This window comes from Enhydra lutris, unplaced genomic scaffold, assembly GCF_002288905.1.
Source record: "Enhydra lutris kenyoni isolate GAN:26980312 unplaced genomic scaffold, ASM228890v2 scaffoldscaffold7, whole genome shotgun sequence".
Classification (NCBI taxonomy): Eukaryota; Metazoa; Chordata; class Mammalia; order Carnivora; family Mustelidae; genus Enhydra; species Enhydra lutris.
In genome coordinates, this window is record NW_019154091.1 from 4319721 (window position 1) to 4334427 (window position 14707).

At 38.8% G+C, this 14707-nt stretch overlaps 1 protein-coding gene across 2 annotated transcripts in view; it reads right to left on the minus strand.

Annotated features, from left to right (window-relative positions):
* Positions 1-5407: 5407 nt before the first annotated feature.
* LOC111142222 (solute carrier family 17 member 8) overlaps positions 5408-14707 on the minus strand; it is a 43250-nt gene continuing 33950 nt past the window's right edge. For both annotated transcript variants that reach the window (XM_022495253.1, XM_022495252.1), the window contains 3 exons: positions 11788-11898; positions 7425-7552; positions 5408-5749 (listed from right to left, as the gene is read on the minus strand). In XM_022495253.1, coding sequence (XP_022350961.1) covers positions 5408-5749; positions 7425-7552; positions 11788-11898 — 581 coding nt within the window. The remainder of the gene's footprint in view (positions 5750-7424; positions 7553-11787; positions 11899-14707) is intronic.

The window sequence follows — 14707 nt, forward strand, 5'->3', positions numbered from 1 at the left end:
TCACTTGACATCAGGGAAATATAAATCAAAACCACAATGAGATACCACCTCACACCAACCAGGATAGCTAAAATTAACAAGTCAGGAAATGACAGATGTTGGAGAGGATGCAGAGAAAGGAGAACCCTCTACACTGCTGGTGGGAATGCAAGCTGGTGTAGCCACTTTGGAAACAGTATGGAGATTCATCAAAAAGTTGAGCTACCCTATGACCCAGGAATCACACTACTGGGTATTTACCCTAATGATACAAAAGTAGTGATCTGAAGGGGCACGTGCACCTGAATATTTATAGCAGCAGTGTCCACAAGAGTCAAACTATAGAAGAACCTAGATGTCCATCAACAGATGAATGAATAAAGAAGATGTGGTATATGTATATACAATGGAATATTATGCAGCCACCAAAAGGAATGAACTCTTGCCATTTGCAACAATGTGGATGGAACTAGAGGGTATTATGCTAAGCAAAATAAGTCAGTCAGAGAAAGACAATTATGATATGATCTCCCTAATATGGGGAATTTGAGAGGCAGAGTGGGAGGTTTCGGGGCTAGGGAAGGAAAAAATGAAACAAGATGAGATCAGGAGGGAGAAAAACCATAAGAGACTCTTAATCTCACAAAACAAACTGAGGGGTTTCTGGGGGGAGGGGGTATGAAGAGGGTGGTTGGATTATGGGTATTGAGGAGGGTAGGTGCTATGGGGAGTGCTGTGAAGTGTGTAAGCCTGATGATTCACAGACCTCTACTCCTGGGCCAAATAATATGTTATATGTTAATAAAAATAAGTAATAAAATAAAATAAAAAATTAAAAAAAAAAAAAGAAAAGAAATGACAGTGTCATATCCAAGTGAGGCAGTAAATAGCCAATGTGCCTTCCTTCCCCTTTGCATGGTGATAACAGAAGTCATATGTTCCAAATGGTGAACTGTAAGATGTGAGTGGAGAAAAAGACAAATCCTAGATACCTGAGTGAGTGTCTGAAACAAGCTTCCGGGCCACCCAACTAAACCCACACTCGATTAGCAACATCAGAGAGAAACCAACATTTGCTCTATTAAGCCGCTGAGATTTGAGGTTTATTACCACACTATTTCTAGAGAGATAAATCTGTTCAAGAGAATTTGTGAAAATAAAAAGGACTTCATCGTCCATTAATGACAGGCTACTTAGTTCAGGTGAACCTTCACACTAGAAAAGCTGGGGTGGGGGGGATGTCTTTTTTAGTGTCTGTTCAACAGCATTGGAGAGTCAGCATAGAAGTGAAAAGTTTCCTGGCTACCATCTGGCCATCTTGGTGAAGACAAAAATCCTGAGAAGTGAGCCTGGCATTTGAGGCCACTTTTCTCCTGGGAGCATTTGTTAATTATAACAAAGCCAGTGCTTGATAGCTGAGCAGTTTGAGGGCTTGGTATAGACCCACAGTAATGCACAGCAGTGTGGGTTGAGACCTTGATGTTCTATAATCTAGGAATGAAGTTGAAATGAGAGTAAAAGAGCCTTCATGCTGCCGGTAGCCCAGCTTTGAGTCATCTGGGTGGCCCAGAAGATCTCAGATTTCACAACTGGAAACTCTCTGGGCTCTTGGAAAAAAACAACCAAAAATCCTTTCTGGACAGAGAAAGGAAAAAAGGCATTATTTTAAACCTAAAATCATTTCTACAAACAATTTTTCTTTTTTTTTCCCCCCCAAGATTTATTTATTTATTCATTTTAGAGAGGGAACAAGAGCAAGCATGATTGGGGGAAGGGCAGAGGGAGAAGGAGAGAAAATCTCAAGCTGACATCCCTCTGAGTGTGAAGCCCTAGGTGATCCCATGACCCCAAGATCATGACCTAAGCTGAAACCAATAGCCAGACACTTAACCAACTAAGCCACCCAGGTGCCCCTCTACAAATAATTTTTCTTTCTTTTTTTTTAATTAATTAATTTATTTATTTTTTATTTATTTGACAGACAGAGATCATAAGTAGGCAGAGAGGCAGGCAGAGAGAGAGAGAGGAAGAAGCAGGCTCCCCGCTGAGCAGAGAGCCTGATGCGGGGCTTGATCCCAGGACCCTGGGATCATGACCTGAGCCGCAGACAGAGGCTTTAACCCACTGAGCCACCCAGGTGCCCCCAAATAATTTTTCAAATACAATTTTGGATACAGGGAAAACCAAGTACAGACCAAGATAAGATAATTTGAACAAGAATCAGCAAAACCCACAGAAAATAGAAACAGAATTACATGGTCTCCAGATATTGGCACTGAATAGACTTCAAAATAATTAGCTTACTGTGTTCCAGGAAATAAAATACAGGATTGAAAATTTCAGCAGAGAACTAGAAATATTTCTCAGAAGACATAGTAGAACTTTGAAAGAATCAATAAAATTCTCAAACTGAAAATACAGTAACTAAAATGAACAACAAAATGGATTTCTTTTTACCAGATTAGACCTTGCTGAAGAGAGAAATAAAGAACTTTAAAAAATCAGAAGATATCCAGAATGACACAGAAAGAGGAAAAAGTCTAGAAAATATAGAAAACGTAGAAGAGATACGGAAAAGACTGTCCCACATCCTGTCCAGCATCCATTTAGCTGGACCCTTAGAAATTGCACACAGGTGAAGCAAAAGCAGTATCAGAAGAGAAAACAGCTGAAATTTTTCCAAAACCAATGTAAGACATTGATCACAGACTGCAAATAAAATTAAATAGATTTGGCGGGGAAGAGAGAGAGAAAGAATTACTTTTTTAAAAGTCAAAAATGACTCCAAGATTCCTAGCTCCAGCAAAGAGTGATGTGATTAGCTGAGAAAAGAAACAGAGACAGAAGAAGAACAGGTGTGTTGGGGTCAGAAGGAGGCAGTGTGAAAGATAAACAGCACATTTCAGTTCTTACCTGTTGAACTTCACATCCATAGAGGGATAACAAATGTGTCTTGATTTCTTGAATAATTTTTTTAGTCATATTTAGGAGTCTTCCAAGAGTTGCATTCTTTACAAAAAGTCAAACCTTTCTTGTCTCAAGAATCCAACACTTCAGGCTTTCCCATCCCTTCTGCTGAATTTACAGTTTGTTTCCTGGGTTAACCTACAAATGGATATTTGCAGCAAAATATACATGGACTAAAACTGCATCTGTCTGGTGTTTGAATGTAATAATCTGTGCAATGCAATCTTTGCAGAACCCAACACAACAAAATAATGTGTTTTCATTTTCAACACAATGATCCAGGGCTCCATTCTTTTTTCTTTCTTTAATATTAGAAGGGCAAGTTACAGGCACCTTAAATGCTTTGATTTCTCAAAATGTGGGATTTCTGCATATGACATTGACTCTAAATTGATGGAGCAAATATAGCTTTGTATTGAGATCTTCAATATTACCTCAAGGATTATCATGAGTTTTTTAAAAGTTATTTGAGTTTATTAACAGAAGAAAAAATAAAACACTAGCTACTGTAAATTTCTCTCTCTCTCTTTTTTTAACTTAGAAAACAACACAACCTTCACAACAAATTCTATGGCTGATGGATGAGAAGTATATGGTATGCTTTCTTTTCAACTGAAAAGTTCCCAGAAAGGTTGCAGGATGATAATGATGATAATAGTTAATATTTATTGAGCACTTTCTACATGCCAGGAACTGTTGTATGGGACTTACATGCATTCACTCATTAAAGAGATTTAAAGATATAAGATAACATAAATTATATACCAATGATATACAGGATATTATTTACTAGAGAGTCAGACAATTCTTTTTTTCTCTCAAAATTACCCTTTTGCAACTCTGCTGATACAACTAGCAACAAGAAATGTACATGGTATAACTTACAAAAAACACTTTATAATAAACTACAACTAAATCTATAATTTTTCTTTGACATTATATTTTTCTTCTGAAAGTAGAAACAAAATTTTCAAAACCAATGAACAAGAAAACAATTTTATTTTCAAACAGTACCTTACATGCCAACTTTAAATTTTAAAATAACATTAGATTTTAAAATATATCTAGAGAGTATCCATGTTATTGCCTTATGTGATCAAAGATGAATTTTTCAAGATTAGCTATAGGTCTAGTTGTTACAGGTGCTTTCATTCATGCTTTCATTTCATTTCCCTATATAATTACTATTATGTTATTTTGGTTTTTCCCAATAACATTCCAAATACAATCATTAGGAATACTTCAACCATAGTTGTGCATAGTTTAATCAAACTTCCAAATATCACTAGCAGAAATGGCTAAAGATACACATTTTTTTAAAACAGAAGACTCTTCCAAGAGAATTTTACCTAATAAAACACATGAACCTACTTCTTAAATTATTGAATGTCTTAAAGATGTATAAGTAATTTGGGGCATTATTTATTTAACTAAATTCTTGATGCCATGAAGGGTCAAAATTTAGCCAACCCTTTGCTTACTTCCTCTCAGCCATTCTGGACATCAGATTCCTGAAAATATGGCTATCTTATTTAGCTTTTATCCTTTTCTTTCTTTTTTTTTTTTTCTTTTCTTTCTCCTTTCTTCTCTTTGTTATGTTTTAACCTCTCTCCAAACTCAGGATCTTTGAATCCAGCGCCTCATACAATGGCAATGCTTTCACACCAAACCAGATGTTTCCCATCCCCCATGTCTGCCAAAATAGGGAATTATTCCCAAGACAACCCTGTCAAGTTTCAGTTTTCATTATTTAAAAAAAAAAAAGTCTTCTCTACACTGAGGTGAAAACTTCTTCCCCAAAACTGCCACCTGTTTTGGACTGCACCAATCTCAGTCCTGGCCCTTGGGCAAATCAATATCTTGTTGCTTTAGCTTCCTTAGCTGTAAAATGAAGGCAAGAAATATGTCGTAGCAGTGTGGGGATTAAATGAGAATGTTTATAAAGCACCTGGCACAATGCAGGACCTCCATGAGCAGTGGCCTTTATTGGGAATAGGAAACCCTCTTCTGCATGGCTGCCCTCAGAAACGTAGAGACAGCTACTGCTTTCTTTGCTCCAGGCCAAATAGTCTCAGTTCCTTTGGTTTTTCTTTGAACAGCTTGGTACTGTCTCCCTTATTCTTCTAGTCATTCCTTCCTGAATAAGTTCAGTACTTTGAGAACTGAACTTTGAACTGAACTTTCAGAACACTTCTTTGAGAAGAGCCAACTGCCAATCCAAAAAATTATATATTTATCACCATTTTGTCAACTGAGAGTGAGCTCCATACCCTAACATGTCATTGCAAGATATTTTCCTTTCTTTCTCTATTGCTGATTAGATTTCCTCTCCTCCCCCCACCACCCCCAACCTCCAGTATCACCATATTTGACCCTCTAGCAAGCCGGGCTATGGGGAAGGCAATAGGTATGGATACTTTCTGACTCTATGTAAGGAGAAGATGGAAGTGCCCCTCAGACTTTAGGCTGAATCTGAGAAGTTTCTCTCTTCATTCTGGTAGGATGTCAGCTCTTCTTCATCAAGGGTCACTCCCCTCTGTCCTCTCCATTTCTTCTGGACTTCACAATTCTGGGTGGTGGCACCATAAGACATCTTCTTTTTGGGACTTGCAAAACTCTCATGGTTGAGTTCTGTCTCCTCGGCTAATTCATCTTGGTCAATGATCCCACACTTCTCCTCAGAGAGATTCTCAGGGTCAGCCCACTCCTGTTTCTCCCCTGAAGCAAAGACTCCATAGAAGATCACACCACTGTAGTGCACCAGAGCAGCTATAAGAAACACATTCTGCCATTCCTCACGGGTCTAGACAAGGAAATATAGTAACAATTAATGTGTTTTAACCAAAAATAGAGATTAACAGTTTGTTCTAGAAGCTTCCACGGGGACAAAATCTCCGCCCACAACCAACTGCAATGCTGTGCTTCTAGGGAAGGTGTGTGGCAGAAGCCAGCCCAGGAGCCAAACAGAATTTGCATGTTTAAGAAATGAAAATTAACACAACAGTGAATACAGAAATTAGAGACAACCATGAATGTGCATTTTTTAATTTAGACAACTACTTTTTAAAATAAACAATATGGGGGAGACTGGGTGGCTCAATAGGTTAGGCATCTGCCTTTGGCTCAGGTCATGATCCCAGGGTCCTAGGATTGAGTCTATTGTTGGGCTCCCTGCCCAGCAGGAAGCCTGCTTCTCCTTCTACTCCTCCCCACTGCTCGTGATCTCTCTCTCTCTCTCTCATGCTCTCTCTTCCTCTCAAATAAATAAATAAAACCTTTTTAAAAAATAAAAATAAAAAAATAATAATTAAAATAAATAATATGTAAAAATACATGCAGCACCATTTCACAGGTCTTTTAAATATACAAATGGGGTTTCCATTCATATGGTAGGTTACATTAAACTTGCTTTAGGAACCCACCATTTTAAATATCAGAGGTCTCCCTCTTGCTTGCTGTTGGATACATAACAATATTTGAATTATGAAATTGCACACTCTTGACTGTCAATAGCTTACTTTAATCATATTATCTGTGTAAGATACGGTAAATCGAAAAATAATGGGAATTTGTGTTTAAAGTTAGGTGAAGTCATTATCTGAGATTTAGTGGTCAAGTTACCCATCCCACAATCTCATGAACAGAGAGGGAAAACAAAGAACTTCTGCCTATAAAACCCCCAAATCCCACCTTCCTTTTCTATTAAAGAAGAAGAAGAAGAAGAAGAAGAAGAAGAAAAGTTAACCTACATTTTTTTCTCCAAGAAGCTGACTTTCTAAAATCATATTAGTAATAGGCAATCTAACTAAGAAAAGTCAGGTAAAAACTCCATAGAATCAGAAAATTTTTATTTGTGCAAAGCAGCATCCTAAAACCTTTTCAGTGACAGGGATTAAGAAATCATGTGGCCTCTGGTTGAACTCTGGATAGTCTGGGATCTTCCTCTACTACCCGCCCTCCTCTAAATACACAAAGGTTCAGTTATGACTGAGTGCCCCACCCTTGAAGGTTCTTAGAAAAGGTCATTAATGTATTGTTCATTTTCTTCATAATAAGGAAGTATAACAACACTAATATCTTTACACTGGAACATGCTAAGTAATAGATGGGAATAGGCTATAAAGTTTAATTACTTAGAATTATAAAACAATCTTGGGTCAATTATTTATCCTGAGTTGATCACCTCAGTTTCTTCTTTGTGTCTCTAAATGGTCCCTATGATGTTCATTTCTCTCCCCCACCCCCCGCAACACACACCCCTTGAGGAAATGTGGAACCAAACCTCAATCAACCTTCTTGCCATAAATAAACAATAATTAAAAAAAAAAAAAAGGAGGAGGAGGAAAAAAGTTCAAATGACTCAGCCAAGGTCAAAGACATACACATTTACAGGCTGGGGTAGGGCCTTGAGATCTCAAGTTTGCACAGTAGTTCAGTCCTCTGATACTGCAACCCAGAGTCCCAAAGGAGACCATTACCTTGTGCTTGGTCATTGCACCAACAATGAGGGGACAGACCATTCCAGAGAGGGTCCCCACTCCATTTGAGATCCCCATGAGAATGCTGGCATAGCGGGGGGCAATGTCCAGGTGGTTGACGTTAAAACCTAAAGTGAAGCCAAAGTCTCAAAATCAGAGTCAAGAACATTTTGGTAACAACACAGCTTTTCCTAACTCTCACCAATCTATTTGGCTTCCTCTACCATATGACTAATGAACACCTCTCCTGACACAGCTGGGTTGAGAATTGTCAGGCGTGCCTGCACGTAGCAGAAAAATGAACTGTGACTGACCAGCAATAGCTCCCATGGGTTCTCCATGGAGAGAATTGTGACACCTGTGCTCCTAGGTGGAACTCCAAAATAACAGTGTTTTGGAGCAATACTGAAAAAATCGAAAGGAGCACGTTTACTCAGAGTATGATTAGAACCAAACCTAGCCTTATAAAACCCTCCCTCCTAGTCCTTAACTCACTCCCAAAAGGTCACGGGAGGTGAGCCTGTCTTGGTGGCCATATGACACAATGGAAAAGGTCCTTTTTTGATAACAAATATTTGCACAAACATTGGCAGAATCCTCTGTAACTTGCAAAAGACTCTCACATACATACTTGATTTGGAGTTTGTAAATCTGGATTTGAATCTTATTTTCACCACTTACATAAGTTTTAGGGCTTTGTTTTCCCCTCTCTAATATGAGGGTAAAATGACTACTTAACTCCTAAAGATGCTGTGAGATGAGCCTCAGGAAATATGTACGCAAGAGCCCTTGGCAAGCAGCTAAGCTCTGCTAACCAGCACTGCTACCACCACAAGGACACCACCCACTGCAGCTGCCAGGCTGAGCATCTCCCTCTCTCTGAGTTCTTCTATGGGATGATAATGCTCCTGGGAATGGTAAAACAATAAGATGCCAACACCTCACTATTTATCCAGAGAGAGGAATGAATGGGTGGCTTAGTCGGTTAAGCACCTGCCTTGAGCTCAGAATCCCAGGGTCCTGGGATGGAGCCCAAACTCCCTGCTCAATGGGGAGCCTGCTTCTCCCTCTCCTTCTGCCACTCCCTCTGCTCATGCTCTGTCTTTCAAATAAATAAATAAAATCTTTAAAAAATAAAAAAATGAATGAATGGAATTAAGGGGGAAGAGCTAAGGCAGGGGAAGGGGCTAGGCTCCGAAGGAGGAGGCCGCCTGCCCTTGGAACAGGTTCTACTAGTGTTGCCCAGGTGAGCATTCTGGAGTCAGAAAGACCTGCCTCTTGCACATTGAGATGCAAACGTGGACAAAGGATTTAAACGTTCTGGACCTCTGTTTCTTCCTCTATCGGCTGGCATAATCATTCTTATAAAATTGTGAGAATTAACTTAAATAATGTATGCTAAGGACATGGTACGTAGAAGTGAAAACCAACATGAACGTTCTTTATGGCTGGTTATCCATCTGTCTTGTTTACCACTATCTTACCTGAACAGGCAAAGTGTCTGGTACATAGTATGCACTTGATAAATAATTAATTATGCATTTGAGCCATTGAAATTACTGCAAGAGATTGTAGGTTTTGCTTATTCATGTTTTTGTTTTTCTTTGCCTTGCTTTTTAATTCTCTATTCTGTGCAAAGAACCTGAAAATAGGATTTAAAAAAAATTTTTTTTGCCCTAATCTGGCATATTGGTTGTTTTTCCCTACCTCCAATTCAGGGAGAATTTTGAGAAAACCTTTTTTGTAATAAATATACCTTCTCTTTCAGATCAAAGTGGCAGACAATCAGAATATAAAACAGCTGCAAGATTAATTAATCTTACTGTTGATTTGAAAGTGATAAACACTTTATTAGAAAAGAACCCAGAGATAAGAAGCAATTAGTATGATCGTTGAGTATTATATTCTGATACAAAGCCTAGGCATCTGTGTTCAGCTAAAGATAATGTGAGAAAAGCCATTTAGATTTCTAGCTGCACAACCCTGGTGTTTAGGAGAAAAAGATCATTGAGAAACTGGGATACTGTAGTGGATACCAAAAAAAAAAAAAAAAAAAAAAAAAAAAAAGCACACAAGCTAGGAGAGTCTGTCTTCTCTACATAGGACATTTCTCAAAATAAGGATCACCCATCCCTGTATCTTCCTAATCCCACCTATGTCAGCTCTCTTGTTGATAATCAGTTCCTGAATGGTACCATCATCCCTGGCATCCCTATGAACTCCTTATAAAGTGGGTAGATAGAAGATGCTGAGGAATCATTGTTCCCAGGGCCCTTGTCCCTCCCACAGTGTCACTGCTGGGTCAGGTAAACCATTTTTCCAATCCCAGCTGTTCAATTTACATGAGCAAGTTAAGTCACCTTTCTAAACTCTGCTTTCCTCACTAGTAAAATGGATATAGCAATATCCTTCTCACTGGGTTGTCAAAAAGAAAGAAAGAAAGAAAGAAAGAGAAAGAAAGAAAGCAAGCAGGTGCTGTTTTTTGGTATATTAGGTTTGTCTCCTTCCAATCATGGTGTAATTGCCAATCCAGGAACAATGTGAGCCTAAATATTTTATTATCTCTGGACACAGGATATGAATCCCTTTTGCATCACAGGGCTATCAGAGAAAGGTGTTCCACATCTACTGGAAACAAGTCATGATGGCTTTATCTTTGCTACTCAAAGTATAGACCATAGATCAGCAGCATCAGCAGTGCTGGGGAGCTTGTTGGAAATGCTGAATCTTGGGCTGAATCAGAATCTGCATTTGGCAAGATTCTGGGGTGGTTTGTATGTACATCAAAATTTGAGAAGTCCTGGGCTAAAGTGAATGAATAATGACTCAACAACACAATTCACAATAGTAAATACTTGTTAATTTTGTTGTGTATCTGGCACTGGACTAAGGGTTTCAAATGCTTTATTTCTACCAGAATGTAAACTTTATGAGGATGCCATATGATTTTTTTTTTCTGCTATACTCTCCCTCCTGCTGCCAACAGCACCTGGCTCATAGGAAATGTAAGTGAATGCATGAATTATCTCAAGTTCATGGCCATCTCCCAACAACCGCTGTGAGGTTGCCATTATACCTCTCCAATTTCTAGGTGAGGAAACCAGGGCTTGAGAATTTAAATAACTTAGCATTTTTTCTTTTATAAAATAACTTAGCATTTTTTCTTTTATAAATAGCAAATAGTAAAGAGAGGCCTCAAAATCAGGTCTATGCACCTCCAAACCCAATTTCTTAGCTGCATGTTACTTTTAAAATAGACCCCCCTGCCTCCAATTTCACTGTCCAACAGCTCTATTTACTTTGAAAAGATCAAGGCTTTATTTTACGATGGTTTAAAAAACTATCAGAGGTTCCATATTTTTCTGTTCTGGGATATTCTTACTCTGATCTTTCAGGCAGCCTAGAACAGCAGAAAGAGCACAGGCTTGGAGCCAGACAGAACTACACTTTACTTCTTCCTTTGCTACCAACTATATGACAAAAGAAAAAGATCTGATTTTTCTGAGTTTTAGGTACCTCCTCAGTAAACTAGTGATGTTACCTACTTGCTTCAAAGTGTTGTGACATACACATCATCTGTGTAAAGTGTCCAGTAGGTGATCACTGCCAGGGTGACAGTCTGGTTTAAAGTAGGAGAACAACTGAATTTTACTCTTTTGTCCAGTTGTGCCTAGGGAGCTTCTGAAGCCCAAAGACATGATATAACAGTGCCCTGGCCTCTCACACACCCTAAGTAGACTGGTCTTCACTCCTGTGAAATGTGGAGACAGACTCAGGCCACCTTGGGTAGTGTGAGAATTTCACAGAGGGCTTTGAACAGTCACAGGAACAGAGTCTGCACTTGGTCAAGGTTAGCTCTTACTAGCATCATTATTATTCTTAGTACTTACTCTCGCCTGTTAGGAAAGTCACTTCCCCTCTCTAGACCTGCATTTCCTTCTTTAGAAACCGAAAGCTATGGAGAAGACAAAATCTAAAGACTTTTCCCCTCTAAAAAAAAAAAAAAAAAACTTTGGATTTTATAACATGATGTCAAATGACTATATAACCTGACTTTTGAGCTAATATTAGCCATTCTCTAGTTAGAGATGAAAATCGAAAATTTTACAAGAGCTTCTATGAGAAGGGGTGACCTGGTCTTGAAGTATGAAGGGACCACTTCATCTGGGGCATGTGCTTGTGCCTCTGCCCATGGCTCAGGGGGGTTATCATTCCCACATGATGAAACTCTCTAGCCCAGAGCCTGTTCCCTGAGAATGGCTTGGCTACTAAAGGAAAGTGATAGAATATTCCTTTTCTCTTCCTTCCTCCCAAGACTTACTGAATCTGTAGAAAATATTTGGAAAATGAAAGGACACTTCACCTGAAATAGCAAAGCCGCTAAATCCTACAGCAAGCACCAGAAAGGAGATGGCCACCCCTTTGGTGTGGGAAAAGCCAACCACCAGGAGCAAGGTTGCCTCCATGCCGAAACCTGCAAATGGAAACAGCAGGGAGAAAAAAACATATTGTTTCCATGTCAGTCAGCTCAGTTCATGTATTTATCAAATAAGAATCTATTCCTATTTCCACAGACCTAAGTTTTTAGTATCTACATTCCAGCCCATTCCTAGCAATATTACCTGGTGCTTCATGATTACATGACTATGCTAACATTACCCAGGTGTTCTGTGAGCCTTGCAACCTACACCCTGGTGCACTGTGAATACTGGATGTTTCCAGCATGTTCCAGTGATGCCCCTGGGATGGGCAATATTTATTATCAGTTGCCTCATGGGTAGTTGCCCCTGCCATTTCTAGATACTAAAACTCTCTTATATACTGTCCGTGATCCCCCTTTGATTATATAAGTGATGGCCACTCACAGAAAAATAAAATGACAACACTCTAATATATATTGCCAGAAATGACCAGAAAGCTGTAGTGAATATCTGAAAAAACAAACAAACAAACAAACAAACCCAGCACCTCACTTCTTATAAAGCACAAGGCAAAATTCTTCCCTTTTCAGAAGTTTGTTAAGCTCTCAGACTGCTGCATAAAAGCTTTGAGATATTTGCACAGAAGTACAGCAGGACAAAAGTACTTTCTGTTCCTTTCATTCTAAATAAGTGAATCCAGTACAATAAAAAAGGATGAGGAAATTATGAAGATGTTTCTTCTCACAAAACACACGCACATACACACATCCGAGTTCAGTCAACAGCAGACAGAAAGTTGATATAAGTGCCATTTTCAGGTATATGAAGTGTCCTGGGAGGCGAAAGATAATGATGCTTCATTCTGGAGACTGTCTGCTGATTCCAGACATCACCTGACTGTTCTGTAGTCACCTCAAAGACCACATACTCACATCAAATCTCTGTTCCCCTATTCTTTACTTCTAAACAAAGAACACCACCACCATTTCACCTCCACCATGTTCTCTCTTCCTCCCTAAATTAATCTGCCCACCTGTGCTTAGAACCCAGACTTTAGAGTCAGACAAGCCTGGGCTCAGTTTCCACAACAAATCACAAATTATGTGACCCTGGACAAGTCACTCCACTCCTTAGATGCCTCATCCCCCAAAAAGGTGCTAATAATACAACTTATAGGATGCTGGAAGATTAAATGAAATTGGGTAAATAAGGCATCTCTCTCTAAACCACAAAGCTAGACCATCAACCCTTTGCTTAAAACTTTCATCAAGAGTTCCACATTACCACTATAGTGCATATAATAAGCCTTTCCTGCTGTTCCATCTGCCAGCCCTCACCTCTCTGACCCTAGATCATATAAAACCCTCCTTGTAGTGAAGCAGATCCATCTGCCATTTCCTACTCACAAAATTTGTTACATGCCCCAATTGTATTTTCACAGGCTCTTCCTTTGCCCAGGATACTCTTCTCCTACCACTTACTTCTCTTTTTCTGGAGAAAACTTAATATCCTTTAAAGTCCAATTCAAACATTGCCTCTTCTAGGAAGTTTCCCTGGCAACCCTGCCCTTCCCCCGCCCCCATCAGTGAAGCTGACATCTCTTTCTTCTTACTAATTTTACAGAACTTTTCGTAATTGCTTTGTAATTTTTCATTTGTGTTTCTGCCTCCCCCACAAAGATACCACATGTATAATACAGAGCCTGGTTAGCATATAGTATCACTCAGTAAGTAATATTTAACAAATTAATGCAAAGGGGGAAAAATGGGACCCAGAGTCAAGACAGTTAGGTTGAAATACAAGCCAAAATGCTTTTTGTAGACCTTGGTAAATTGCTTACCTTCTGAGCTCATTTTCTTAAAACTATCAAAGAAACAAGGTAAGCATCAATAATTGTTTTAGACGGTCACTTAAAAAGAATCAGATGATGGAGCTCCTGGGTGGCTCAGTCAGTTAACCTTCTGGCTCATGATTTCAGCTCAAGTCATGATCTCACAGTCATTGGGCTCCATGCTGGGCATGGAGCCTGCCTAAGATTCTGTCTCTCCTCTCTTAATCTCACAAAACAAAATGAGGTTTGTTCGGGGGGGCGGTGGTTGTGTTATGGACATTGGGGAAGGTATGTGCTATGGTGAGTGCTGTGAAGTGTGTAAACCTGATGATTCACAGACCTGTACCCCTGGGGCTAATAATACATTATATGTTAATAAAAATTTTTAAAAATTGTTTTAAAAAAGATTCTATCTCTCCTGCCTCTGCCTTTCCCCCTGCTTTCACACCCAATAAACAAACAAACAAATAATATCTTTAAAAAAGACTCACATGAAATGGAAACAGCTGTGTTTCTCAAGTGTGGGGTTTATACCACTGTTACTTGTTATCAATTTTGTTTCAATGTTTTAAATTAAATATAAGGGACAATTGCTAGTGTTTTATACACTAACTATATGTGCTTTAGAAGTGTCTTGTCTTAAATAAGAAGGCATCTGGCTGAAACTTCTTTAATTTTAACACTCTAGACAAAAGTTGTACCAAAAAATTAATTCCTCCAAACAATTAGAATGGAGACATTTTGTGAAGAATAAAACTTATGAATGAAACATTGGCTCATCTATAAGGGAAGAAAAATGATCTTTGCCAAATAGTTAGTAGATTTCCAAAAAGAGGAAAAAAATAATTTATGAGCTTAAATGTTCCTAGTGAAAAAAATGCTATAGATAGGACTATATATTTCAGGAGCTTGAGGATAAAACTTGAACTTCAGAAGTGAAAAAGAGACCTTGAAAGTGAACCTATCAGAGCTGACAAGAGAAACAGAATTAGGATTTAAAGGTCAGAGAAAAATGTTCATTTCATATTAAA